This window comes from Motacilla alba, chromosome 3 (genome assembly GCF_015832195.1).
Source record: "Motacilla alba alba isolate MOTALB_02 chromosome 3, Motacilla_alba_V1.0_pri, whole genome shotgun sequence".
NCBI lineage: Eukaryota > Metazoa > Chordata > Aves > Passeriformes > Motacillidae > Motacilla > Motacilla alba.
In genome coordinates this window covers 113,242,746-113,268,425 of record NC_052018.1, presented here as the reverse complement: position 1 = coordinate 113,268,425, position 25,680 = coordinate 113,242,746, and the positions used below count along the sequence as shown (strand labels likewise).

Genomic DNA, 25,680 nt, shown 5'->3' with positions numbered 1-25,680 from the left:
CAGCTTCTCTCCCAGTCTTTAATTCTCATATCTCAGAGGTCTGATCTATATGCTTTGTCTCACTTTTGTCTCAGTCCTTGACCCCAGTCCTGGTGAGCCAGCTTTCATTTTTAAAACCTTCAAAGTTTCTACTGGTGCATTTCAGCCTCTCTCCTACAAAGAGAAAGAAAAACCAGAAAATGAGTAATTGGTTGTGGCCCTTTCAATAGCTCTGACATGCAAATCAAAGCTTTTGTTTACTCTGCATGAAGACAGAAGGAAAAAAGGCAAGTACTTCTCTTCCCCATCCTGTTTGGCCATTCTCCCAACACTGACTGACAAGCCTCGATTAAGGTGACATTTTTCCTACATGTACGTGTCCTTGCTTAGATGGAGGATACTGTGCACAGTGATGCTGGGTGGTCAAGGACCTCCAAGAGGGGATGAGTGAGGGTCCTTGTCTGGGCTTGAGCAGTGAGAAATACCCAGATTTCATTAGAGACCCCCATCCCTCTCCTCCCCATGTGGAATTGCACAGGGGAAATGCCTGAGCAGGAGATGGGGGATTTAGAAATACAGAGCTGTTCAGAGGCATGGGAGCAGATAGGCAGAGCAGCCTTGTTCCTCAGCCTCCCAGATTTTGATTTCTCCACAGCAGCTCCTGCCAGGACAGGACCTGGAAGGCTGCTGACATCTCGTGGCTTTTCCCTGTAACCACATCCTGAAAGTGCCCCCGGGCTGATAATTGCAGGATTTGAGTGGCACCTTCAGGACTGGCTCACTGGGACAGGGTGAGGGGCTGTGTCCCAGCAGGGCAGGAGCAGCAGCTGGCAGTGCAGAACATCCTGGGGACAAGGAAAATGTTCTGCCACCCAGCCTGGCTGAGCAGCAGGACAGCAGCCACGGGGACTGGGGGATCTCAGCCTTTGGGAAGGAGAGGGTGAAATTTGGTGGCCAAAGCCCTTTAGCCTGGTCAGATTTCAATGTCAGCCCTGCTCTGGAGGCAGGAGTCCCTTCCAGCCACAGCTCCTCTGGTTATCTTCATCTGCAAGTGATTATTGTCAGATTTGTAATTGGCCTGTAAGACAGCCCCAGTTCCAATTGATTTTGGTCACTGAACAGGAATGCATTTGCTGCTGTGTGCTCCTGGAAGAAAATGCTGCCACACATTTGAGTGGAAGCTGTTCTCTCAAAGGGATCATGCTTCACCCCGAGTGCCATTTGTTTTACTGTGTCTGCAAGTGACAATGCTAGTCCAGTTATCTCTGTTCCCCACAGATATGATACCAATATGCCATCTAGTGTCCATGGCTGCCTCGGTGTGAGAACAGCAAGCTGACAGGTTTGTGTAATCTTGCAGGAATTTAATCACTGGAGGCTTGCAGGATTTTATTCACAAATAGAAAGGAGCCATAGTATGAATCAGTGCAAGAAGTACACAGCTCAGAAGTTTTTTAGAATTTTATCACTAGGTTAATATGTTCTCATGTGTTCTACATGGCACAGAGGAAACCTTTGGGTTTATTTTTGATTGTCTGATTTCAGAAAATTATATGTTTTATATAAGTCCTTTAGAATAACACTTTTGCTGCCTATGAAGTTGATTTCAACAATAGAGTCAGTGTTTAAAAGTCATCTGGAAAATGCCCTCAATAACAGGCTTTAAATTGGTCAGGAGGCTGGACTGACTGATTGTTGTAGCTCCCTTCCAGCTGAAACAGCCTATCCCATCCCATCCCATTCCATTCCATCCCATTCCATTCCATCCCATTCCAAAGGGAACATCTCTCCCAGGGATGCTTTAACTGATACTTCTCAATTCTTCTTTATAGTGTTTGGTTTCTGGCTTCTCCTTTATAGTTTTGAGTTTCTGGCTTTCTGAACAGCAGAGTTCCTGGTCAGCAGCTCTTTCCTTTTCACACAGTTGTCTTCCATGCTGTTGAAACATTTCATCCAGCCTGGTTTTGACATTATTTTTCTAGAGCCTCATTTGGAGAATGAAAGCCAGCATCATCATCATTTGAGGCTGACTCAAAACACAGGATATTCCTCAGTTTTTCAGTTCAACTAATGTGCAAGAAATGAATTATTCACATACCTTTTTTGGCCAAGGTATTGGTCCTTCTTGACAGCCCCCATGTTCAGCCAGGTACATTTGTCTGCAGCTGGACTGTGGACACTTGCACCAGGGTTCAGCAGCAGGACCTGGCCACCCTAGAGAAACACTGAGGCTGCCAGTAAAAAACCCTCTCCTAGAACACAGAGTAAATACTGTAGGTGGCAAAAAAAGTTTTTCCCATTCCATCTTATTGCTGTCCTTTAAATGTGCTAAAACGAGGCAGGAGCAATGCCTGCAGGAATGTGTTGTCAGAAGTGGTCTCTGCAGCTGACAGGGGGTGCAGGACTCCACTTTGCTCCCCTTTGGACTGTGGAGACAAGTTCAGCCCTGCCCTGAAGCCTTTAGTCCATCATTCTGCCCCTCTGCCTTGGAGGGGTGGCAGTGGCTGCCTGCTGGTCCTGTCCCTCGCTGGGAAGGTCCCTGACATCCCCCAAAGAGCCTGTGCTGCCATACTCTCCTGCTGCAGGCGCTTCGGGCAGGCTCAGCCTGCACAGTCCCTCCCCGAGGGAGGGTTGGAGTTTGCTGTCTGCACTGAGGGGCCCTAAGGAAGTTCTTCAGAAATCCCTCATCATCCTAGCAAGCTTTCCCCATGCAGCAGTTGGCACGGGTTTGAATTGCTCCACTTACACGACAGAGGACTTGTCTCCAATATGATTAGTAAAAGAATGTTCTTAAATGTATCAGCACTGAGATTTTATGTGATAATAGTGTTGGAGGAATCTTGCTAGGGTAAGCTTAATCCTGTTATTGGGAGCTTATGTGGGTGAGCAGAACTTTGCAGTACACTGAAAACTGAAAGTAAACTCGGGGTTCACAGTCTACAGCTGCTGAAGCAGACCAGCCTGTAGAGCTCAAAACACACATTAACCTATAGGTCTGCAGATGAAAGGGCCAGGCTCTCATGCCAGCATTTCAGAAATTTAATCTGGTCTCCTCTGGGACTACCAGACTGGGAATACTCTCCAGGCAGCCCTTCATAACCTAAACAAGCCAGGAATTAGATCCTGACCAAGGACACTCATAATCAGCTTCTTTTTTTAACGTGGAAGTTGGTCCCTGAAGACAAATCCATAGGACACTGTTCCAGTAACTCCTCTGGCTGGCTTGCCTGTCCTGGAAAACGAGCCTCACTCCCAGCTTGCTGCCTGAGGTGGAGGCTCTATCACTGCTCCATGTGGCTGTTTGTAGCTCCTTCTCGTTTGTTCAGCCCAGCTTTTTACTCCAAAGCCTTCTCTGTACTGACCATGCTGCCCCTGGGGCCTGGGCAGGACCAGCAGGTGGAGGTGACACTTTGGGGCCCTCCTGGGAGCTGTTCCATGGCCATGGTCCCCAGAGGGAAGCATGGAGCAGCAGTGAGGTGTGAGCAGTGAGTGCTCTCCCCATGGGGGTGTGGAAGGGCTGGGTGTGTTCGGCCAGGCTCAGGCACACAGCCCAGCGAGCCCCGCTTGGCTGGGCTCAGGAAGCCACGCTGGGCTGGCATGTGCTGGGGGATGCTTGTGTCCAGGGGGCTGTGGGGGTCCCTCAGCTGGCTTGGGACAGTCTCTGCTGCGGGGGTCCCTCAGCCGGGTTGGGACAGTCTCTGCTGCGGGGCTCCCTCAGCTGGCAGCCGGCTTGGGATGGTCTGTGCTGCTGGCTGGTTCTGGGAAGCACTGGCTGGCAGCAGGCAATCCCCCAATTCCTGTCCCTGGTGGCAGTGTCCTCACAGCTGAGGGGACCTGCGGAGCATCCTGATGGCTTTGCTCAGGGCATGTGCTTCAGCCCACGGAGCAAAGGGCTGTGGAGGGGATTTCCCCAGGAAATGGGTCCTGCAGCATCTGCAGAGCATGTCAGCACCAGGGGGGTGCCTGCTCCTTCCCTTTCATCCATCCGTGCAGCTCGGTCTCTGCACATGCTGCAGTCTCAGTGACACGCTTGTCCCTCGCTCTGCCAGGGAACTTGGTGTGAGCCCTTGTAGTCCAGAACAGAAACCAGACAGGTTACAGTCCCATTGAACCATGTTCCATGTAATTGAAACCTTTATTGTCCCTCCCGATCCAAACCATTCTGTCATTCTATAATTATAACCAAACAGCCACATTTATTCAATCCCAGCAGAGTTTGGTTCAATAGAGTCAGAGGGGTAAAAAATGTTGCCAAGCAGCTGACTTACCTGTGGAGCCAGAGCTCCAGGTATAAATGTGCTCTTTTCTGTCTCCTGCTCGGACATGATTAGATCTGGGCTTTGGTGGCTCTCTAGGAATTTGAAAGTGCTTTGCTGAGCTTCCTTTCTTGTCTTCCCCTTCATGCAGGATCCAATTACACCAGACAAGTGCTATGTATTACCAGGGAGCAACACTGGCTCACCTGCAGAGACTTTTAAATGCCTTTTCTGTTGTCTGCGGGATGAACCGTGTGTGTACACCAGGAAAAAAAGGGCATTTCAGATACAGATCTTTGGAGAGGGAAAAGTGAATGAAAGGGGAGTATTTAGGATGAGCATTTCTGCTTTCTAATTGCTGAGATCCAGCAGGCATTAGTAGTTAGCTATCAGGATCACACAGTTAAAAGGATAGGATAAGATTGTGAATTTCACTGAATTTTACAGTTTTGTAGTCTGAGCAGAGCAGTAATTGGTATCTGTCCAAGTTTGCAGTAATGATTCCCACAGAGCATAGTGCACGTGAAGGTCCTTATTGCTAAGGCTTATTCTTCACTGTGAGGCAGCCCTTTCCAGGAGCACGGGATAGGCAGGTGTGGAAATCTGGTTTAAACACAGGGCTTTTCATGAACCACCCTGGGAAAGGCTCTGGAGCAGGAGGGGAGATCTGACTGCCATGGCACAGCCCAGGCCAGGGAAGCAGCCCCATTTCACCCTTCTCCCTGCCTTAGGTGCTGCCTGGCAGGGCTGGGGAGCAGCAGCAGTGTCAGGCACACTCATTTACTGAGCGTGGCAGGGCAGGAGCAGCAGCAGTGTCAGGCACACTCATTTACTGAGCGTGGCAGGGCTGGAGCAGCAGCAGTGTCAGGCACACTCATTTACTGAGCGTGGCAGGGCTGGGGAGCAGCAGCAGTGTCAGGCACATTCATTTACTGAGCGTGGCAGGGCTGGGGAGCAGCAGCAGTGTCAGGCACACTCATTTACTGAGCGTGGCAGGGCTGGGGAGCAGCAGCAGTGTCAGGCACACTCATTTACTGAGCGTGGCAGGGCTGGGGAGGGGGAGCAGTGTCAGGCACACTCATTTACTGAGCGTGGCAGGGCTGGGGAGCAGCAGCAGTGTCAGGCACACTCATTTACTGAGCGTGGCAGGGCTGGGGAGGGGGAGCAGTGTCAGGCACACTCATTTACTGAGCGTGGCAGGGCTGGGGAGCAGCAGCAGTGTCAGGCACACTCATTTACTGAGCGTGGCAGGGCAGGAGCAGGAGCAGTGTCAGGCACACTCATTTACTGAGCGTGGCAGGGCTGGAGCAGCAGCAGTGTCAGGCACACTCATTTACTGAGCGTGGCAGGGCAGGAGCAGCAGCAGTGTCAGGCACACTCATTTACTGAGCGTGGCAGGGCTGGAGCAGCAGCAGTGTCAGGCACACTCATTTACTGAGCGTGGCAGGGCAGGAGCAGCAGCAGTGTCAGGCACACTCATTTACTGAGCGTGGCAGGACCGATCTGCTGCCCAGCCCTGCGCGCACTTGGGGGCGACACAGCCCAGCAGATGGAATCACATCGGGATCAGCCCAGAAGTGTTTGATCAGGTCCTGTGCACCGGAGATTGCCATGCTGGGCTGGGCCCACCTCTGCTGCTCTGAAATCTCCTGCCTCACCTCGTTCCCACCAAGAAGGTGTTTGATTTGCACTTCTCCTTTATAACAGGGAATAATTCAAATGGCAGCCGAGGAAGCTCCTCGTGTCTTTCGTCTCACCTGCCTTGTAAATTTAAGTATTAGATTTCTGCACAGGAGCACTTTTTGCTTCGTGTCCGTGTTTGCAGATGAACCCCACTCAGTGGGAGTCAGTCCTGCTTCCTTAGGACATTCCAGTGGCTGCATTTCTCTTTTGATACTGTCCTTGGAGAGGAAAGTAATATATTTCCTTGGAAGAAAGAACGCTGCCATTTACAATACAATACAGATGAAATTATTCTGTCTTTTTGTTTTGCCAATACAAATTCCTGGATTCCCTGAAATCAAGGAGTGAGCTTTCAGGAGAGGATGAAGGAGTCCAAAGTAGTCGGAGACATCAGTCAGGTTAAAACGTGCTCCTTGCATGTGTGTGGCCAGGAATGCACAATTTTAGTGAGTTAGGAAAACCTTGGAACTTTCTGGCTGTTTTAAGGCCGTGGGACTGAGGCATGTCTTGGCACATTGCTGGTGCAGGATGATTTCTCCTGCTGCACCTTGACAGTGCCTTCCCTGCCAGCATGGGCAGTGCTCTGCACACATCAGCCTGCCCTTCATCGGGGTGCTAATCCCATTATATATACATATATATAAAAATTATATCTAATAGTTCACAGGGCTCAGATTGCAGGGAGTGTGCAGCCCCAGGCAGGGCTCGTGGGCAGTGAGCCCCGTGCACCTGCAGTGCTGGGGCTGAGGCGCTCTGCACTCACCAACACCTTCCTCCTCTCTCTGCCTGATGATTTATGGAGTGGGAAGGTCACTGACAACCCTCTGCCATGGCTTGCAGAGCACCAGGAGCTCCTCAAGCCAGCCCCTCATTCTCAGAAACAGAACTGGACTTCTTGTCTTCAAGCACCTGCTGTGGATGAAGCTTGCTTTGCTGTGGCAATACAGTTCTAATTGCTTATTCGAAATTAACAGACTGTCAAAATCCTCATTTTAATTAAAAGCAGGATATGACCCCGACCGCAGTGGAGTGACCCAAGAGCCTCTGCCCTCCTGAGCAAGTGCCCCTCTGTCAGAGCTGTCAGATGAAGGCAATTACTTCCTGAGTGTTAAATCTTATCACACTGGAATTGACTTAAATATTTCAGAAAGCCCAATCAAACTGCAGCCAGAAAAATCTTTCACTGAGGGAAAAGAGCACCGGGATCATTAATTGGGTTAATGCTCCATCAACCTTGCATTTGTTAATGGGCATGTTTGGGGCACGAGGGGAGCCTCACCCAGGGCAGTTTCATCTGAGCTGCAGAGAGGGCTCGTGCTGCAGTGTGACTTTGTGAGTTCCAGGCTGTCCCTGTGCTCAGCTCTTTACTGAGGCTGCTGGCGAGAGCAGACTGCATGCCCCTGTGCAGTGCCCTGTGCCACGGGGCACGTGGGGCACAGGGTTCCACACCACCCTCCCTACAGCCGGGCTGCTGTCCCCGTGGGAGTGCCAGCCCAGCCTTCTGTGCCCTGCCCATGAAATGTGAGCGTGGCCTGTGGCTAGGTTAGGAAGGCTCCTTTGAAATGCCCGTGAGCCCTGGGAGGGCGCACACGGTGCTGTGCCCCACAGTGCCCAGCCCCAGTCACGGGTAGGGGGAGGGCACTGGCTCTGTGCCTGGAAACAGTGGCACTGGTGTCTCGGTGTCAGCACCCTGCAGTGTAGCAGTGCCTTCTCAGAGTTGCAGTATTTGGGGAGCTGCTGGGCAAGTGTTGTTTAATTCTTGCAATTTCCCATGCCTTTGCTGAGAAACGTGGGGGTTTTTTTCCTCACACTACCCCCACATAAAAGCCTGGAAAAGTAACAGTCTGGACAGCAGATACTGGGGGTAAGGATGGCTGGCTGCTGCACATTAGGGTTGGTGATGACTGTGATGTGGCTGCAGAGAACTCTGCATCCCTCCCCAGGCTCCTGTAGGCTCCCCTTGCTATCCCAGCTCCCTGCAGTTTCCCTGGGAGTGCTTGCACCCGGCTCAGATGGGCAGCAGAGTCACGTCATACCTGGTTTGAGATGCACTTTTGTGATGTGATTGATCCTGTGAAAGTGGTGATGCCAGAGCTGAAGAAGGCGCCAGGACTGCCAGCAGCCCGTGCTTCACCTCCTGTCTCCTGTGCACTCTGTGCACTGTTGTGCTGAAACCATTGCCACCAGCCACAAGAAAATGCAGCAGCGCTAGGAGGGCAGTCACAGCTCCTGTGACTAGTGTGTTTGAGTTATTTCATTTTGGGGGACTTTTTTTTTTTTCCTTTCCATCTCCGGATAACAGAAAATTTTGAAGGGTCCTAAGTCCTATGAAACAGAAACTGTTTGATTTGAGATTTCTCCACTCCTCTCCCTGAAGCTGATGAACCCATCAGTAATACTGATCAGTACTACAGACACTTTCTGTATCACTGAATCAGTAACACAGACACTTCCAAATGAAAAATTCTGGGTCACATTTCACTCATTTGTTGTGTGTCTGAGAGATTTGTGTGTGTATGTGACATATAAAATTGCACAGATCAGATAGGTTTCAAGTAGGCCCAGAATAATTATTTTAGACTTCTAAAATTTTCTAATAGTGTTTCAAATTACATATAACAAGCATTTTTGTGTATTTAAAAAAATAAGGAAAAGTTACTAGAATGTAGATATTTCAGTGGTGTTTTAAACTAAACATTGTGTTAAAGTTGCTGTATTTTAAGATGTCAGAGGAATTACCAGAGGATGTGATTATAATGAAACGTTGCCCTTGTTGTTATGGGAACCAACTTTGGAAACTGCTGTGCGGGGTGGGAAATTACACGGTGCTGCTTTGGTGAGCCCTTTTTTGTAGTTTTCCATTCTTTTGCTTTTGAAGAACGTTAACCAGCTGGCACTGGTGTTGTTAAGCATATTGGACTGCTCTCAAGCTGTACCTTTGTTTTGATCCTGGGCTTTGGAGGCAGCTCAGGTGACGTGCCCGCCCAGCCTGGCGCGTCCTGCAGCGCCCAGGGCCCTGCCTGGGGCTTTGCCCTCCCAAGGGCTGATTGGGCTCAGTTTTACTCGGGGCTTTGCATTTCTCTGGTTCCTCCCGGGCCGGGGAAAGCTCCTGTTTGAGACCTGTCCCAAGCAGGGATTTGTGGATCTCCTGGAAAGGGATTAGAGCAATTTAGGAGGTGGGATCATGGCTCACGTGTATCTTAAAATACAGCAACTTTAACACAATGTTTAGTTTAAAACACCACTGAAATATCTACATTCTAGTAACTTTTCCTTATTTTTTTAAATACACAAAAATGCTTGTTATATGTAATTTGAAACTCCATGGCAGGGGGCAGGTGACACCGTCTCGTGCTCCTGGTTTGGGCAGGTGACCCTGTGGGGGAAAGTGCTTGTTTGGTCCAGGGAGCAGAGACCCAAATCCTGGCCCATCTGAGTCACCCAGCACCACTGCAGTCTGCAGAGTGCCTTCCCCGAGGAGGGAGCTGGGGGATACCCAAATGATTACTGTTTTCTAATGCTGTTTTTGTGGGAGAATGAGAATTTATAGCATCGGGAAGGAATTCGTAACAGAAATGATATAAACTCCAAGGCTCCCAGGTGTAAACCAGGCTCTAAATTACAGGCTTCAGGAAGGGATGCTCTGACATACTTTCCTGTCTGTTGTGTATTCCTTGTGACTAACTCTGAGTAATAGCTGTTTTTGTAGACAGGCTGTAGATCAAAACTGGAGCAGCTCCCACAGGACACTACTGGAGGGTGCAGAGTGATGAATTACCTCCTATCCCATCCAGCATCATTTCTCACCGTGTATCTGATGAGTTCCTGTCCAAAAGGCTTCTTTCCAGGCTAATCTGTGTGCCACAAGTGCCCTAAACTTCCCACTTAGGGGAAGGAGGGGATGGAGGTGCAGAAATCTTCTTCAGTCCTTCTCATGCAGCTTGCCCATTCGGGTGTAATTAGGAATTCACTGGCATGTGGAAGGATCAGGAGGATCATTCTGACGCTGTCATTTGGAAAAGCAGCTCAGAGGTTTGAATTTGTCCCCAAGTGAATATTTCATGGAGAAAACCTGAAGTGCCCAGTGGAACCACTTACCTGAGAGCAGCAGTCCCAGCTCCTGGCTGAGCTCCGGGCCCTGGGCCTTCAGCTGCCATCCCTGGCAGCACTTCTGCCATGCCATGTTCAGGTAGCTGCTGGAGACGTGGGCAGGTCTTTATCTCTCACCTCCCGTCTTCCCCCTGAGCCCAGTCCCTCAGGATGGCACCTCAGCCTCAAAATTTAGCCTCACACACAAGGGAAAGGATCCCCCTCATGCTGGCCCTGGGCTGCTGCAGAAAGCGGGGGTTTGCTTCGTGCTGCCGCCTCTTCCAGGAGCTTTAAGAGACTCCATCTGTTTTGGGGTCACAGAATCCCAGAATGGCTGGGGTTGGAAAGGGACCACAGTGGGTCATCTGGTGCCACCTCCCTGCTCCAGCGGGGTGATCCCAGAGCACACGGCACAGGATTGTGTCCAGGCAGTTCGTGAGTGTCTCCAGGGAGGGAGAGTCCACAAGCTGTCTGGGCAGCGTGTTCCATCATGTGCTCTCCTGCACAGTAAGTTCTTCCCCTCCAAGTCCTTTTTCTTCTGGTAAGAGTGCATCACATGCAGACCCTGATGCCTTTGGCTGCAGCTGTAAAACTGTGTTGCTCACAGGGAAAGCTGGAGTTCTCCTTCTGAAGTGATGACAAGGATCAGTTTTTCTCTCCACGTGCTGCTCATATTGGTTTACGCTGGGAGTAAAATGTGGTGTCATGAACACAGCTTCAAATACTTTGAGATTTCTTGCAACACAAGAAAATAAATTACCAATACATCCATCACTTAGAATTAGACTATTCTGACCATCTGTGCTTTATGCACCTTTTCTTAAGAACAAAAAAAACGATTTTCAGCATAGGCTGTGCTTTTAGTTTATGTATAACGCAGATGAGGGGAGAGGCTAGCTAGAGGCAAAATCAGAGTTTAGATTGGCTGTTTATAAGGGCGACCTTTCCTTAAAATTCCTTTTTTTTCACTCTGCACATCACGGAGATTTAAAATCCTCATTGACTGCAGAAAACACAGTTCCAGGAGGACAAAGGATGATATATTCTTAACGAGTCTGTAAAGTATAGTAGTTCTAAAGACAATAAATGCAAGGTCACATTAGGGCACAACAGTTAATTACCCACTTCATTATTGTCAAGGTTAATACAGTATTTGAGCACAGGAGCTGTTTCTCATCTGCTGCTGCGAGCAAGGCACGACAGCCTCTGTGCCAGGCAGATCCATTACAGCTTATCAGGGCAGGACAGGCGCTGCAGAGCACCATGAAGGATGGCTGCTGTCACCAGGCCTGCCCCGGGACAGACGGGAGCCACAGGGGAGCTGAGCCCAGCCCGAGGCACGGGCACTGCCACCGCTGATTCCCTGTGCCAGGAATGTCCTGGGTGGGAGACGTGCTGCTCACTTGGGACAGTCAGAAAGGTTTATTAAACGCTATCAAAAATGCATCATGTACCGGGGTGGGAGAGATGCTGCTCACTTCAGACAGTCAGAAAGGTTTGTTAAACACTATCAAAAATACAGCAGAAGACTGAATAGAGAAAAGCCCTGAGAGCAGAGGATTTTCCCCACCATGTGCTCATGCACACCTTTTAAGCCTTTGGCCCTCCCAGAGTTCTGTCTGCTGACTCCTTTGCTGTCCGGTGCTGCAGATCGCTTCCTGACACCTTGATTGGAGGTCAGGTGCTGCCGTGGTAACAGTCCCACCCTCCCAAATGTCCCTTTGCACAAAGGGGTAAACATAACCATAGATCTGTAGAACTTCTCCTAACATGTATACATGATATCTGCTTTTAATGTGAGAGTCAGCCGTGGCATCGCTCATCTATCGCAAGGGCAACGGCAGCAGGAAATTCCCAGCACTCCTCCATGCACGGGAGCATCCGTCCCTCTGAGCTGCACAGGCCCTTTAATAAACACGGGTGTGGAGCCCTGGGCAGCCCTGGGGGAGCTGAGGGGCTCAGTCCCACTTTTCCAGCCAGGACAAGGTGCTGTGCACACTTCCATGGCAGGATCTGAGCAGGCAGAACCAAGGCCTCAGAGATCTTGCCCATCAAGCTTGGCAAAGGATGCTTTCATCTGCTTTGCCTGGAGCAGCCCTGAAAATTCCGTACGTTTAAAAATGCAAAGACCTGTAAATGGGTAAAAAAATTCAGAAAACAATCTCAGTAAATATGTCGAGAATATAGAAACAGAATCCCTTCCTCTTCCTCACATTTTTTTTCAGTTTATAAAGCCATTAAAATGAGAAAAACTAGTTTAGTTCCTGTGACACTAATGACCATTATATCTCTTTCCATGGTGGCCCTTTCCTGTTACATTTTCTTTCAAGGTTTTTGTTCTGCGTTGTAAGTTAGAGCTCAGATTTGCCATCATTTGTGGTTGCTGTCATTGTGTGTCTATCCCATGAGGTTTTCCCTCAGCTCACTGACAGAGTGCCCAGAGTCCACAGTCCCAAACCAAGACCCCACCTCATCAGTCCAGCTTTTCCCCTGAAGTCACTCCTTGGAGCCTGGGTACTCCCTGTGGGCCTGGCTCTCACATTGGGCTTGCAGGTTTGGGAATTTGGGCCGTGCTTATGGCAGCTCCCAAATTCCCAGGATTCTGCAAATCCTGTGCTTCCCAGGAAAGCTGTGGGTGCTGGAGGGCCCCAGCACACACTTTGTCTCTAGGAAATCACTTCAGGACAAGTTAACATGGTGCAACATATGTTTTATTCTTTATAACATCTTACTTGATTTAGTTTTTTAATTTTGATACTCTGCTCATTCTTACAGAACAATTACTTTAATTACTCCTTTACACCAATACCTTCTTCAGGATATTAATTTGTTTTTTCAGCGTAGTAAATGGTTCTGCCCACCAGAGGGTTAAACAATGAGCTTCAGAATTGTGTGTAAACATCTTAAGTTCTATTCAGATAGCAGAACACTTGACAATATAGCATATTTCACAGGGTCTTGGTGAAACACTTCCCAAATTTTCTTCCCCATGGACACTACAGTTCTTTTGACAAGAATGGTGCTGGATATTTCCTTGGAAAAGATCAAGCTGGTGTAGGCTGCCTGATTGAGCCTGGGGGCATCTCACCAAGCCTGGCTTTCCATGGAAGGGAAATGCAAAATTTAAAAACAGGCCAAAGCACAGAAATATCATTGTTGCTTTTGTTGTTAGAAATAATTAAGTATCATAATTGATAATCATTGTTATTCTTAGTAACAAAGCACTGACTATTTAGAAAGTCTGCCTCTGGAATAGGGAAGTTTTATTCTCCCTTTGTGCTGGCCATTTTCATTTTCTCATGGAAAATAACCTGAAACCAATAGGAATTGCAGCCATCACACTTGCAAGTCACTGTTTGTCAGTGATCATCCTTAAAATGCTGGGATAAAAGAAATGGGGTTTAGTTCTTAATCCCCTTAACTGCAGCAGTCAGGATGAGACAGCACTGAGGTGCCAGAGCTGTCCAGGACAGCTTCACCAGGCTGAGGCTTCAGTGGCAAATGCTTTTTTTTCTTTTTAAACCAGAACTTCCTACAACATCATGTTACTATTAGTGCTATTTTTAAATCCCCATAATCGAAAAGGTTACTCCCACACATGCACCTGTCTGCAGAAAATCCCCAAACTGCAGGGATTTGTCACCAGTGGATTCCCTAACATATAAACACTCAGCTGCATTCTTCCAAATCTTCCTCCTGAGGGTGTCTGGAAACGCAGACAGAGCGTGCCTGGAGGAGCAGAGGGGCAGCTCCTCTTCCCTCTGCTCCAGGGCTCCCTGCAGCTCCCCGGGGCACCCCCAGCCAGGCTGTCCTTTGTGCCGTGGAGAGCTAAACGGGCTCTTCCCCCCTCGGCAGGCGTTGCACAGGGGTGGCAGTCGGGCATTTCAGTCTTGTTTTCAATTACGAGCATTTCATTGTGGAATGTTGCTGGTTTATTATGGGATAATTAAATGTGAATGATGATGCAGCCGTCCTGCCCAAGAGGCTGTAGCAGAATTAAACCAATCCCTTTCATCCTGCTGAATGGCTTTGGAGGTGAAAGGAGTGATCTATTTGCTGTCTCTTATTTTTGCTGTCCTATTGTTTCAGTACCACTGGCTTCAAAATAGCAAACTAGGCAAGTAATTACGGGCATAAATCAGAGCAGGAGGCAGCCTGAGGTCAGGACTGCTTTGCTTTTTGCCTGCCTTTCTCAGCTGCCTTTTGCTGGGAGACAGAAGTACATTCCTGTTAATTTTGTGATCTTGCTGGTGATTGAATGCTTTTTTTGACAAAGTTTGAACCCCTGAGCGCTGTCAAGCAGGAGTTGAGCAGTCCCACTATGCTTAGAGCAAGGGCAGAGTGAGCAGGCTGGCTCTGACATGCTGTGGTTGGTGTCCAGTGCTCCACAGTCAGCATCTGCCGTGCCTGCTTGGTTCCCGATTCACCACATCAGTGTGCAACACTGCCAGAGAGGGGACTCTCCTTGGGGTGACCACGGTGACTCTGTTGAAAAGCTCAGTGAGTTAAGTGAGATGCAGCCAGAGATACTTAGCCAAAGTAAATCAGCAAAGCAAATGTGTTTTCAGTAGAGCCTGGCTGATTTATGGCCCTGGCCTGCAATCTGTACAGTTTATTCTTGTTGGGTGTTTGTAAACGTGAAGTGGTGCTCAATGGCAGTCCCCAGGTGAGTAATGGATGCAGCCACATCTTACAGCCTTCAGGTGGTACTGGCTAAAAAAATGAGATGTCTCCTGCAGGAGAGCTGCAGCCACGCGCTGTCCCCCCTCCCATTCCACCAGCAGCAGCAGGGTTTGGGGCGTGAAGGAGTGGGGATGGGATCTGTGGAAGCTTGGCAATAGTGGGACACAAACTGTGCCAGCACTTGGCATCCCTGACGGGGTGTCCCAGAGCTATGGTTGCACACCGTGGCTTGCTGGATGCTGTGTGTTACAAGGAGATGGAGTTAAGTGTTTTTCCCCCTTTCCCAAGTGTCTTTTATGCTGGGTTAACTAAGAGGCCATCCTCAGTGGGATTCTGCTACTCAGGAACATTCTGGTTTGTAAAACAAGAAAAAAACAAGAAAATTCAGTGCCTGCTTAACTGTATGCTGCTTTTCATTCCAGCAGTTTGTTAAAATAGCGCATGGAAGTGCCCACTGACTGATTCTCATTTGGCTTATCCATGCCCTGAGAATCCGACTCAGCCCACCAGTGTGGCTTGCTGCAGACAGCTGAATAAGAACACATGGAAAATAAGTAGTGAGTTTAGATGTCTCTGTTGTTGGCTGCTGAATGCCCACCTCGGAAATTGGGCTTTCTGGGAGTGTCTTGGGGTTGCATGCCAAATCCCAGCTTGTGATCTACGCTGTAGTTAAACACTTCTTCACGTCCTACTGTAATTATTTATTGAGGGTTTTTTTTAAGCAATGAGATACGTGACTGAAGAACATAAGACGTTGCTATGGGTAGTCCTGGGTGAATACAGACTTTTTTCTGTTTTGGTGGGTTTTTTTGGTGAATTACTAAACAAAAACCATATTTAACCAAAGCAATTTTTTATTGCCAGACCATTGTTCGAGGGAACAAGCCTCGAAAGGACACTTCAATCAACGGGCTGCTGGAGGAGTTTGACAACATCTCAGTGACGCGATCCAACTCCCTGCGCAAGGAGAGCCCTCCCAGCCACCACCAGGGAAGTGCCAACCACGCGGCGAGGCAGCAGGAGGAGAATGGCTTCATCACGTACTCGCAGTACTCCAGCGAGTCGGACAGCACGGCAGAGTACGCCCTGGACAAGGCGCGGGACAGGGCTGTGCACGGGGACGAGCTGGACAGGTTCTACCAGGGCAGCCTGGCCGCCAGGCACAACGGGCACTTGATGAAGGTGACGGCCCGGGACATCTACTACTCGGAGGTGACGCCCCTGCAGCCGGAGCTGTCCAGGTTCCTCCCGGAGTACCAGGCGCACCTGGAGCCCAAGGCCAAGGCGCTGGAGTACGGTGGGCTGAAGCTGGAGTACCAGCGGGTGCCCAGCGGCTCCTCCCTGGACTACAGAGATTCCTTCCCCTACGCCCCGTCGCGAGCGTCGCTGCAGAGCGAGTGCCCCAAGGAGAGGCTGGACTACGGGGACGCTGACTGGGGACACGGCCTCAGCAAGGAGGACTACGACAAGAGGCCGAAGTCGTCCTACGTGGACCCTGCGAGCCCGCAGCCAGCCATGAGGCAGAGATCCAGGTCCGGCTCCGGCCTGCAGGAGCCGGCCATGCCCTACGCAGCCAGCGCCTTCAAAGCTCACCAGCAAGGACATTCCTACAGCTCCTACACCTACCCCCGGCTGTCCGAGAGCGCGGCCGGCGTGCCCAAGGTAACCACCTGCCCCGACACTGCAGCCTCTCCACAGGGGCAGTGCCCAGAGTGAAGGGCAGGGAGCCGTGCTTGGGCACACCGCGCTGAACGGGGCTGGCAGCGTCCCCGAGAGCTGGGTGGCTGCTCCTTGCACGTGTGGAAACCCGCCCGCTTTACTGGGGTGTGTGAAAATGGATGTCAGGGACCAGTGGGTTTAAGATACTAAAAGGCAGGTTTGGAGTGCCCATCCTCTGGGGATTTTATTTGAAATTCCCAGTAAGTGCAAGTTCTTTGGCAGTTTTTTGTAGCTTCAGGAGTTCCTACGCCTGAGCAGATCTTAGCAGGAGGTGAGATGCTGTTCTGGTTTGTGTATCAGACACTTCTGTGTTTGAATTGTTACTGTGCAAGGCTGAAACCTCTGTGCTTCAGTATTTGTACTGTATTTATGCCGTCTTTATATCACAAGCTCTTCACTGCTCATGGGAGTAGGGGCTTACTCCCTTCTGTGTTGTTGTTAAGCATTGAAATGAAGTCAAAGCAGTTGATCTCACCCAAGACATTTTAGATGTAGTTTAAAAAAAGGGTTGATGTGCAAGAAAGCATTTCAGCCATGTTATCTAGAGGCAGCTCCTCTCCACAAATCTGTCCCTGCTCTGCCACATGAGGTGTGTTACCTACACGGGCTTTCCAGCCCTGCTTGCAGCAGTGTGCTGTGACCACTTGTTCCGTTCAGAGAAGAGTGCTTTTCCCACACCTCTCATGCCATAACCATGATGACCTTCTTAGCATCTAATGTTGTGCAGGAGATGCTTTTTCAGCGTAGTTTGCTCTGAACATCGCTGAGTTCCCCTAGCAACGGGCACTGAGATGATCATTTTTCCAAGTCTGGGGTCGCTGTGGCTTTTCACGTGCCGAGTAGGTGACTGTCAGTGGAGAGATGTGTTCTTCTCTCTCACCATGGCTGGACAGTGCCTTTGCTTGCTGGCTGTGTCCTGCTGCAGTCCCCGGTCTCTGCAGGTCCGTGATGTCCCTGGGTTGGAGCTGTGCCAGTCTTGTGCCTCTTAGGTTTTGGCTGCTTTGCCATTACCGTGGTGCAGAGCCCATGGGGAAGGGTGAGCAATGCATTTTTTGTCCCTCCTTGCATTGGAGCACAGAGCTGGGCTTTGGAGCTTGAGGATAAACCCTGGGGGGAGTAGAAAAGTCACCAGGTCTCTTTAGGTGCCTTTCCAAAGCTCAGGGTGTGGTGGGAGGAGTGTGTGGTAGTTACACCAGTGGGGCATTCAGTGTGGATTCTGGAAGCTGGGAGGAAAATCTGGGGTGGGTTAGCTGCCATTTCCTTTACTGAAAGCAGTCATTTTGTCAGAGGTTAGACAAGAGGAGGGCAAATCCAGTGGTGCAGAGACCCTGTAGCACCTGCCTCTGCCAGTGTTACACCAATCAACAGGGCAGAAGACACAGGTGTTTGTTAGAGGATTCCAGCACTTTGAAAAATATCCCATTAAATACACTAGCAACTTTTATTTTTAAAAATATGCCTCTATGCAAAATTCATTGTGAGCTGTCCTCTCCTCAGAGCATCAGAAACACTCCTACAGCCTGGGTGTATTGAAACTTGATGATTCACTGTTAAATGCAGCAGTTCAATTCCCAAACCTGTCCACAGCTCCTGGAGGTGAATAGGAGTTTCCTGTCTTGGATGATTGCTGAAGAATCTTCTTTTCAAGGAGGCATTAGTAAAATAATGGTTCATCAAATGAGCTTACTAAATGAGAGTCAGATCTCAAATCAGATATTTTACAAATGAGATTGGGTTTAAAGTATAATTAAAAGGGATGGGAAAAGTAAGTGAAAAAGTCTGTGGGCACAAATGTGTGGCATCAAAGCGCCCTTAACAAGGATGTTCATTTTGGCTTGTAAATGTGAAGAGCAGATTTACTTCAGTATTATTTGCAGTTAAGAGGTGTCTCTCACCATGGTCCTCTGTGTCCCTCTGTACCACGGGGACATTTCCAGCCTGGCAAAGGCAGGGCCAAGCCTTTGCTGTCAGAAACCCCCTCCTTTTCCCCCTGTCTTCCCATTCCCGTGCCAGCAGCTGTGTGTGAGGGCTCTGGGGCTTTCCCCCAGTGAAGCAGCAGAGAGTGACCTTTGCCTTTGTGGTCTCAGTGTGGTTCACAGACCATCCCTTCTGCACCTTCCACCTGGCAGACTGCAGAGGTGGGAGCTGCCACCGTGCCACAATGAGTGTCATGCCACTGTGCCACGATGAGTGTTGTGCCAGAGCTTTGGCTGCTCCTTTGGCCTGATCTTCAATGAGTGCAGGACTGTTTTCTTCTTTCCTTTGTAGTATTTAAAGAATTTCCATTCAGTAGGTGGCTGCGTTCAGCACCAGAAATAGAATTACTGGTGGAGTAAAGTGCATTCGATTTTGCCGTGATGGGGAGCACTGCATCAGGACGCAGCCTTGGAGGAGAGCCTCAGCTGATTTACTCATTGTAGCTCCTGACTCTTGCAGCATTTCTTGGGGTTCAGGAAGTGGGTTTACATTGTGCAGCAATGCTAGCCTCAGAAAGCTTCTGAAAACTCTTAGCAAGCACACTGAACCCCCATTTTCATTCTGAAATTTTACTGCAGAATATTCTTTTGCCAGTGTGTTAAGCCTAGGGCAGACATGGGTGAAGCCTCAAGTAATTCGTTGGCGTGCATTTATCCAGCTTGAATTTCTTGACCAGGTTTTCCCCATCTCAGTGGTTATAGAGAAAATGGTGTATTTACAGCCAGAGCAATAAATTATTTGTCCCTACGTACACAGATATATAGGACAGGGTTAGATTGAGTTCCCCTCCCTCCACCAAACCATCTGAGCACTTCTCCACGTTAATGAGTTTGGCAGATGTAATGTCCTTCATGAAATTCGTGTGTGTGACTCCCTCGCGTGCGATGGCCGTCCGTGCCCGATGGAGTGAGGCAATGATGGCTGTCACCGTGCGGGTTCGTGCCTCGGCACCCCCAGCACGCTGCGAGGCGGCTGCACAGCCCTGCTGCTGCCGCTGGCTGCCCTGGTGCTGCAGCAGACTCCAGCTGTCCCGGGGCAGCCCCTGGGCAGCCCCAGCCCCTCTGCAGAGGCATTCCCTGCTGCCCCGAAGCTGCTGCAGTGAAGGCCCCGCAGCCCGGGAGGTGGGAAGGCGAGGCGCGGGCAGAGGATTGCGCCGGAGGCGACTCCGGCTCCGAGCTCCTCCTCGCGGTGCGGAGCCCGCGCTGATAAATTGATGCTGCGGCAGACTTTTTTTCTTTTTTTCTTTTTTCTTTTTTTTTTCTTTTTTTTTTTTTTTTTTTGCAGTCTTAGCATAAAATGGTCAAATGATGTTCCACCGCAGAATTCAATTTCACAGTTCAGTTGGGTCCTTGATTACACTGCCAAATTCAGATTAATGTGCATTTAACTAACATGGATCAGGGACTCCTGGCCGGCAGCCAGCGGTAATAGTAGCAACCGTGAGCTGTGTAGAGTTTGCTGCTCTGTCCATCCCTGTGCGCTGCCACTGAAATTGATTGATTAAATGAACTCATTGCCATAATTATTTGTAATTGTGCTACATGATGAGCCTGTGTCAAACCGCCCCCCTGCCCTGAGATGCTCCACACATCGTCAGGAGTCACATATTGTAAATGCGAAGATGTTCTTTTCCAGAGGAAAAAAAAATAAATTTTGGGTGGGTTTTTTTGTTCTACATCTTTTGGGGGGTTTTAGTTTGGATGGAAGCAAGCAAACCATTGTGTTTGTAAATGTGGAGTATTTGTCAGCCTGCAATGTAAGAAGCTTAGAGAAGCTTGGAAAATAGAAAAAATAGAAAGGAACCTGCAAATGAACCAGGCTTCCCATTGGGATAATTTCCTTTGCGATTTTCTCTGATTTCAGATGAAAATTAGCAGTTTTGTGACCCTGCAGTTAAGTAGTGTGTCGCTGTGGAAAATGATTTAAGAAATGGTGAATTGAATTAGGCTCCTCGTCAAACTCACGTAAGCAGTCGCTCAGACAACAGCTGGCAGCACGGCAAGACAGGAGATGACAGGGATTTTAGGGTACCACCACCTGCACAGGAAGAGGTTGGGTTATCCCTGAACTGCTGGAGAAAAAATAAGAAAAGGCTAAGAGCTGAGAATCAAAATCCAGGTTCTAGTAAGACACAGGTTGGAATTTGCTAGAGGGCGAGTTTTATGGATGTGACAGGGGTGGATTCTTGGAGGAAATGGCCCAGAGGGCCTGCAGGGCACCGCAGATGCAGAGCAAATGCACTTTTTAAAGCACAGATCCCTTCCAGCGCAGGCCATTGTGTGATTCAGCAAAGACTGTGGAATGTCCACACGGGCACTGCGCAGAAGAGCGGAGGAGATGCGCTGTGTGTGCCGAGGGCACCGCAGCCCTGTTGGTGTGAACATGCCTGCCCAGCCTGGGGCAGCAGCGCCGTGCTGAGCAGGGGGTGCGGCGTGGAGCTCTGCTGGGGCCTCGGGGGGCTGGGGATGGAGTGGAGGGGCAGGGCGGGGACAAAGGAGCCGTGCCCAGCCTCACTCTGCGTGTGTGTTGCAGGTGGATTATGAGCGAGCGCAGCTGGTCGTCAGCCCGCCGCTCTCCGGCTCGGACACCTACCCCCGGGGCCCAGGCAAGCTACCTCAGAGCCAGAGCAAGGTCAGCTACGCCAGCAGCAGCTACCAGTACCCTGTGCTCTACCACAAGGCACCCCACTTCCACCAGCCGCCCCTCCAGCCCGGCTCGCCCTACATTTCCACGGCCTCGTACCCCAGCTCGCCCAGCATCACGTCAAGTGCTTATCCTCCCCCCAGCTGGGGCTCGTGCTCGGAGCAGCAGCCCTCCAGGGTGTCCCACGAACAGTTCCGTGCTGCCCTGCAGCTCGTGGTGAGCCCCGGGGACCCGCGGGAGTACCTGGACAGCTTCCTCAAGATCGGGGAGGGCTCCACGGGCATCGTGTGCATCGCCACCGAGAGGCACTCGGGCAAGCAGGTGGCTGTGAAGAAGATGGACCTCAGGAAGCAGCAGAGGAGGGAGCTGCTCTTCAACGAGGTACGGGGGCTTGGGTGTGCCTCGGGCTTTTTGGGTTCCACAGGAGACGTGGGCCAAGTGCCACCATCGGGAGCCAAATTCATCTCTCTCTGAACGAGGTGAGGAGTCCCACACACGTCTGTGCTTGTATAAACACTGTGTAGCCATTCCAGTTTCAAGTGAGCAGCTTCTCCTCCAGGCTTGAAACCTGTGGTGCTGTCCCAGGAAACAGCTGAGAAATGCATCAGCTGGTCCATGCAGTGTCAGGTGCTCAGACATGGCCCTGCTGCCTTTTCTGTCTGTCTCCTGGCACAGCTGATTCTTCCAAGAGGGACCATCCAAACTAACCAGGTTATTCCAGAGCATGTGTGCTGTATTTCTGGCATACACGTGCTTTTTGTTTCCTCCCTCCTTCCTCTCCTAAGCACCAGCACTCCCTGTGCTGTCTTGGTGGTTTCTCAGCTGAGAGCTGTGAGTCCTTTTCCATGGAAGTGTCTGTGTTAATCTCCTGTCCCGCGTGCGTGCAGCCAGCTCAGAGCCCACAGCTGCTCTTGGGAGACTGTTCTCCCCGTGTCTGGTATTTTAAATTTCAGAGCACTGGTTTTTGTTTGCCATTTTTCACCCAGTTTGTCTGGGGCTTGAGAGAACCTTCTGCAACTTGAAGAGTTTCTCCTTTTTTTAACTTTTTACTCCATTAGAGCATCTGGTGGGTTGTGTTCACTGCTCCCTTTTTGAGATCACTTGGAAATATCCTGATCAATACCAAAGGTTCTTTCTCCTGTGAGAAAGAACCTTTTAGTTCTATCTTTTGTGTCCTATGCACTATAAGTGTGTCTCTCCTTAGCACATGACAGACTGGTTTCTTTAACACCTTTGAAAACATCACATTCTTTAATTACAGCATTAAACAGCAAACTTCACCTGGTTCCTCTTTGCACAGTGCACGGCTGTGCTGGTTACTGGGGCTTGGCTTTGCCTCTGCCGGAGGCTGTGCTGGCTGTAGCTGAGCATCTCTCGAGCACTGACATCTTGAAGCAGGTCCCACATGCTGTGCAGGACCAGGCTGCTTCCCTGGCACGCTCCAGTGGCTCGTGCCATCTGAAAATCTCTTGCAGCACAGAGGGGGTCCCGTGTGTGTGATGAGCCTTGCCTGGCTGCTCTCTGCGCTCATGGGCGCTGTCCTGGCTGGGCTGCCCTCACCGTGTGCCACTTGTGTGCAGTCCCTTGGAGGTGTGGGATTTGAGTCAGCCCCTGCAGCACCAGCAGTGACGGACTGATGTCTCCAGACGCTTTGGGGTGCATTTGTCTGGGGGCAGGGGCAGGTCCGCCTTGCCCTGGGAAGGCAGTGCCCTGCTGCACAGGCCCCTAGAGCCAGTATCCCAGCCTGGTGCCTGGCGTGGTACCCCTGGCACGCTGGGGACAGTGCCCCACACCTGCCCCTGGAGCCTGCCCAGCCCCAGAGTGGCCAAATGGCTGCAGGTCCCAGCAGGGGAAGGGCCCGGGAAGGCCAAGGGGTGTTTAAGCCAAACCCCACTTTTCCTTGGACTTTCTGAGCTGTGCTGGAGCCCAGGGCTGGGTGTCTGTGTGTGTCCCTTTCTATGAATTTTCTGTTTTTCTCTCTTTCTTCTTCTAATTCCCTCTTCTCAGAATTTTCGAGTAACTTAAAATTGAACTTAGAATCAGATTAAAAGCTTACAGTTTGCCAAGTTGAATGGGCCAAGTTAATGGCTCTGAGAAGTGTTTTACATGGATTCAATGTTGCACAAAACCTTTAACTACAGTTCTCTGATTTTTCTTAAGTTGCCAGTAAATTTTTTTTTGTTCTTTGATCTCTTGAGAATTTCTTGTTGGTATTCCTCTGGTGTATCTAACTCAGAGTACACAAAAAGCAGTAAGCCTTTTAAAAGTCTCTTTGAGTGAATTTTCTGGGGCCTTACTCCAGCATTCTGTTGAAAATCTGTGCAAAGTACCATTTACTATGTGATGAAAATGACTTTGATGTGTTGAGGGATTTATCAGGTAAAAAAAAAAGAAATCTGTTGTACTGAAAGCAATTGGCAATAAAAAAACGATTAAATAAACAGGTCTGTTCCTGCAGGCTGAAGTAAAACAATTACCTACTGTTCATACTCTATCAACTAGAGATTTTCTTCCTCCTGATGCGTTTACAACACCGGTATTTTCATGTAAGTACCCTGATTTTGTTTACGCACTGGCGTAAGGGTTAGGGAGGATGTGATTCGTGGCAGAGCCTTTCCTCAGCACCGGTGACAAAGAAGGTCACAGCAAGTGTCAGGTGAAGCTCGCAGCGCTGGCAGCTGTCCCTTTGTGCCTCCGCAGGTCGTGATCATGAGGGATTACCACCACGAGAACGTGGTGGACATGTACAACAGTTACCTGGTCGGGGACGAGCTCTGGGTGGTGATGGAGTTCCTGGAGGGCGGCGCGCTGACCGACATCGTCACTCACACCAGGTGGGCTGTGCTGGGCACGCAGAGCACGCTGCACACGGAGCACAGATCCGCACACGGAGCACACTGCACACGGAGCACAGATCCGCACATGGAGCACGGATCCACACACAGAGCACACTGCACACAGAGCACACTGCACACGGAGCACAGATCCGCACACGGAGCACAGATCCGCACACGGAGCACGGATCCACACTAGGAGCACAGATCCGCACACGGAGCACACTGCACACAGAGCACACTGCACACGGAGCACACTGCACACGGAGCACACTGCACACGGAGCACAGATCCGCACACGGAGCACACTGCACACAGAGCACACTGCACACGGAGCACGGATCCGTGCCGCTGCGCGAGCCTGGCACTGAGCCCTCCCAGCGTGCTCGCTGGGCCAGCAGAGTGCAGAGCTGCAGCTGAACCAGAGGGAAACAAACACCTGGGAGATGGGGGTCTGCTGACACTCTGGGAGTGGCTGAGCACCAACACAGCTCTTACCCACTACTGCCTAAAATGGCAGAAAAAAACACAAAGAGTTCTTCTCCCTGTTTGGAGATCCGCATTGCTGGGTTTGCTGTCAGAACCACGTCTGCTCCAAGGGGGGTTTCTCCTCACAAAGGTTATCTGCAAACCAAGCCCAAAACATAAGGGGAAAAGTATTTTTATGTCAGAGTATTTGTGCGTATGGTGGAGCACATTCCATATTTCAGTTAATATCCCACCTTTAAAGTAGGAAATTGGCCAGCACGAGAGCTGCAGTGCATGGAACTGCTCTGCCTCCTCTGAGGGGAGACATTAGGTTTTACAGCCCTCTTTACATCTGCTCTTTGCTCGTCTGCCTCTGATAAGCTGGATAAAATGAGACAGGGGAGAGGGATTCTGTATTTAATTCCTTTTTCTTGAATGAAAGAAAATTAAAATTTCCACACCCAACCAGTGGGAGAATATTTAGGGGAGCAAGAACAAAAGTAAGGAATTATAAATTAGAAAATCTGTGTTCTCTCCTAGTTGAATGGTGCTCTTAGATCCTACCAAGAGTTACAACACAGGTGTTTTATTTTCGTGTTACCTTAACTTATGTGCTGAAATAAATCACAGTATTGCAAGTATTTGCCAAGCCATTAAAAGCTGTATCTTAGATGTTTCTGACAGAAGTTTGACAGCAAACAGATGTTCCCAGGACACCACTTCTTAAGAGCTGTCATCTGTTTTTTAACTCAAAACAGTCTTTTCTTAATTTACTGGGTGTTCTTTTTTTTTTTTTTTTACATTGCATGACCTTCCCCCAAAGAGTCTGCTGAAATACTGCAAATGGCACACAAATTAAAGCAGAAATCTCCACAGGTGTTCTTCTGCTCGTGTAAAGGAGATGCTGGGGACATCAGGGATGGGACAGTGGCACCAAGGGTGCCCAGCCCATGCCAGGCATTGCACTGCAGCTGAGAGAATGACCCCAGCATGGGGTTTTTCAGCTGTGCACAGAAATGAGGACTCTTGTTTATTTTTCTGCTGAAATACCCAGAATATTTTTATGGAAGGCATAAAAGTGCTCTCAAAGAGCTGCAGCCCAGGGCCTGGTGTTTTCCTGCACAATTCAGGCTGTTTTTCCTCATATTTATTCCACACCTGTTTCCATCCCAGTAGTGAAGCCTGCTTGGCAAGCAGCGAGCTTACTGTAAATAAGGCATTTCTGTGATTTCCCAGAGGGAAGTTTCTGTGCTTTCCCAGGGACTCCAGCACATGGCACAGCGGCGCTGCAGGGACACCGATGCAGAGCTCGCTGCAGGGCTGCTCCCCACACCTCATGACCCCTTTTT

The 25,680-nt window shown here is 49.9% G+C and overlaps 1 protein-coding gene across 2 annotated transcripts in view; it reads left to right on the top strand.

The window, feature by feature from the left end:
- The window catches only part of PAK5 (p21 (RAC1) activated kinase 5), a 157,581-nt gene that overhangs the window by 124,423 nt on the left and 7,478 nt on the right, over positions 1-25,680 (top strand). For both annotated transcript variants that reach the window (XM_038131239.1, XM_038131240.1), the window contains 3 exons: positions 15,555-16,352; positions 20,919-21,410; positions 23,730-23,863. In XM_038131239.1, the coding sequence (XP_037987167.1) occupies positions 15,555-16,352; positions 20,919-21,410; positions 23,730-23,863 (1,424 nt within the window). The remainder of the gene's footprint in view (positions 1-15,554; positions 16,353-20,918; positions 21,411-23,729; positions 23,864-25,680) is intronic.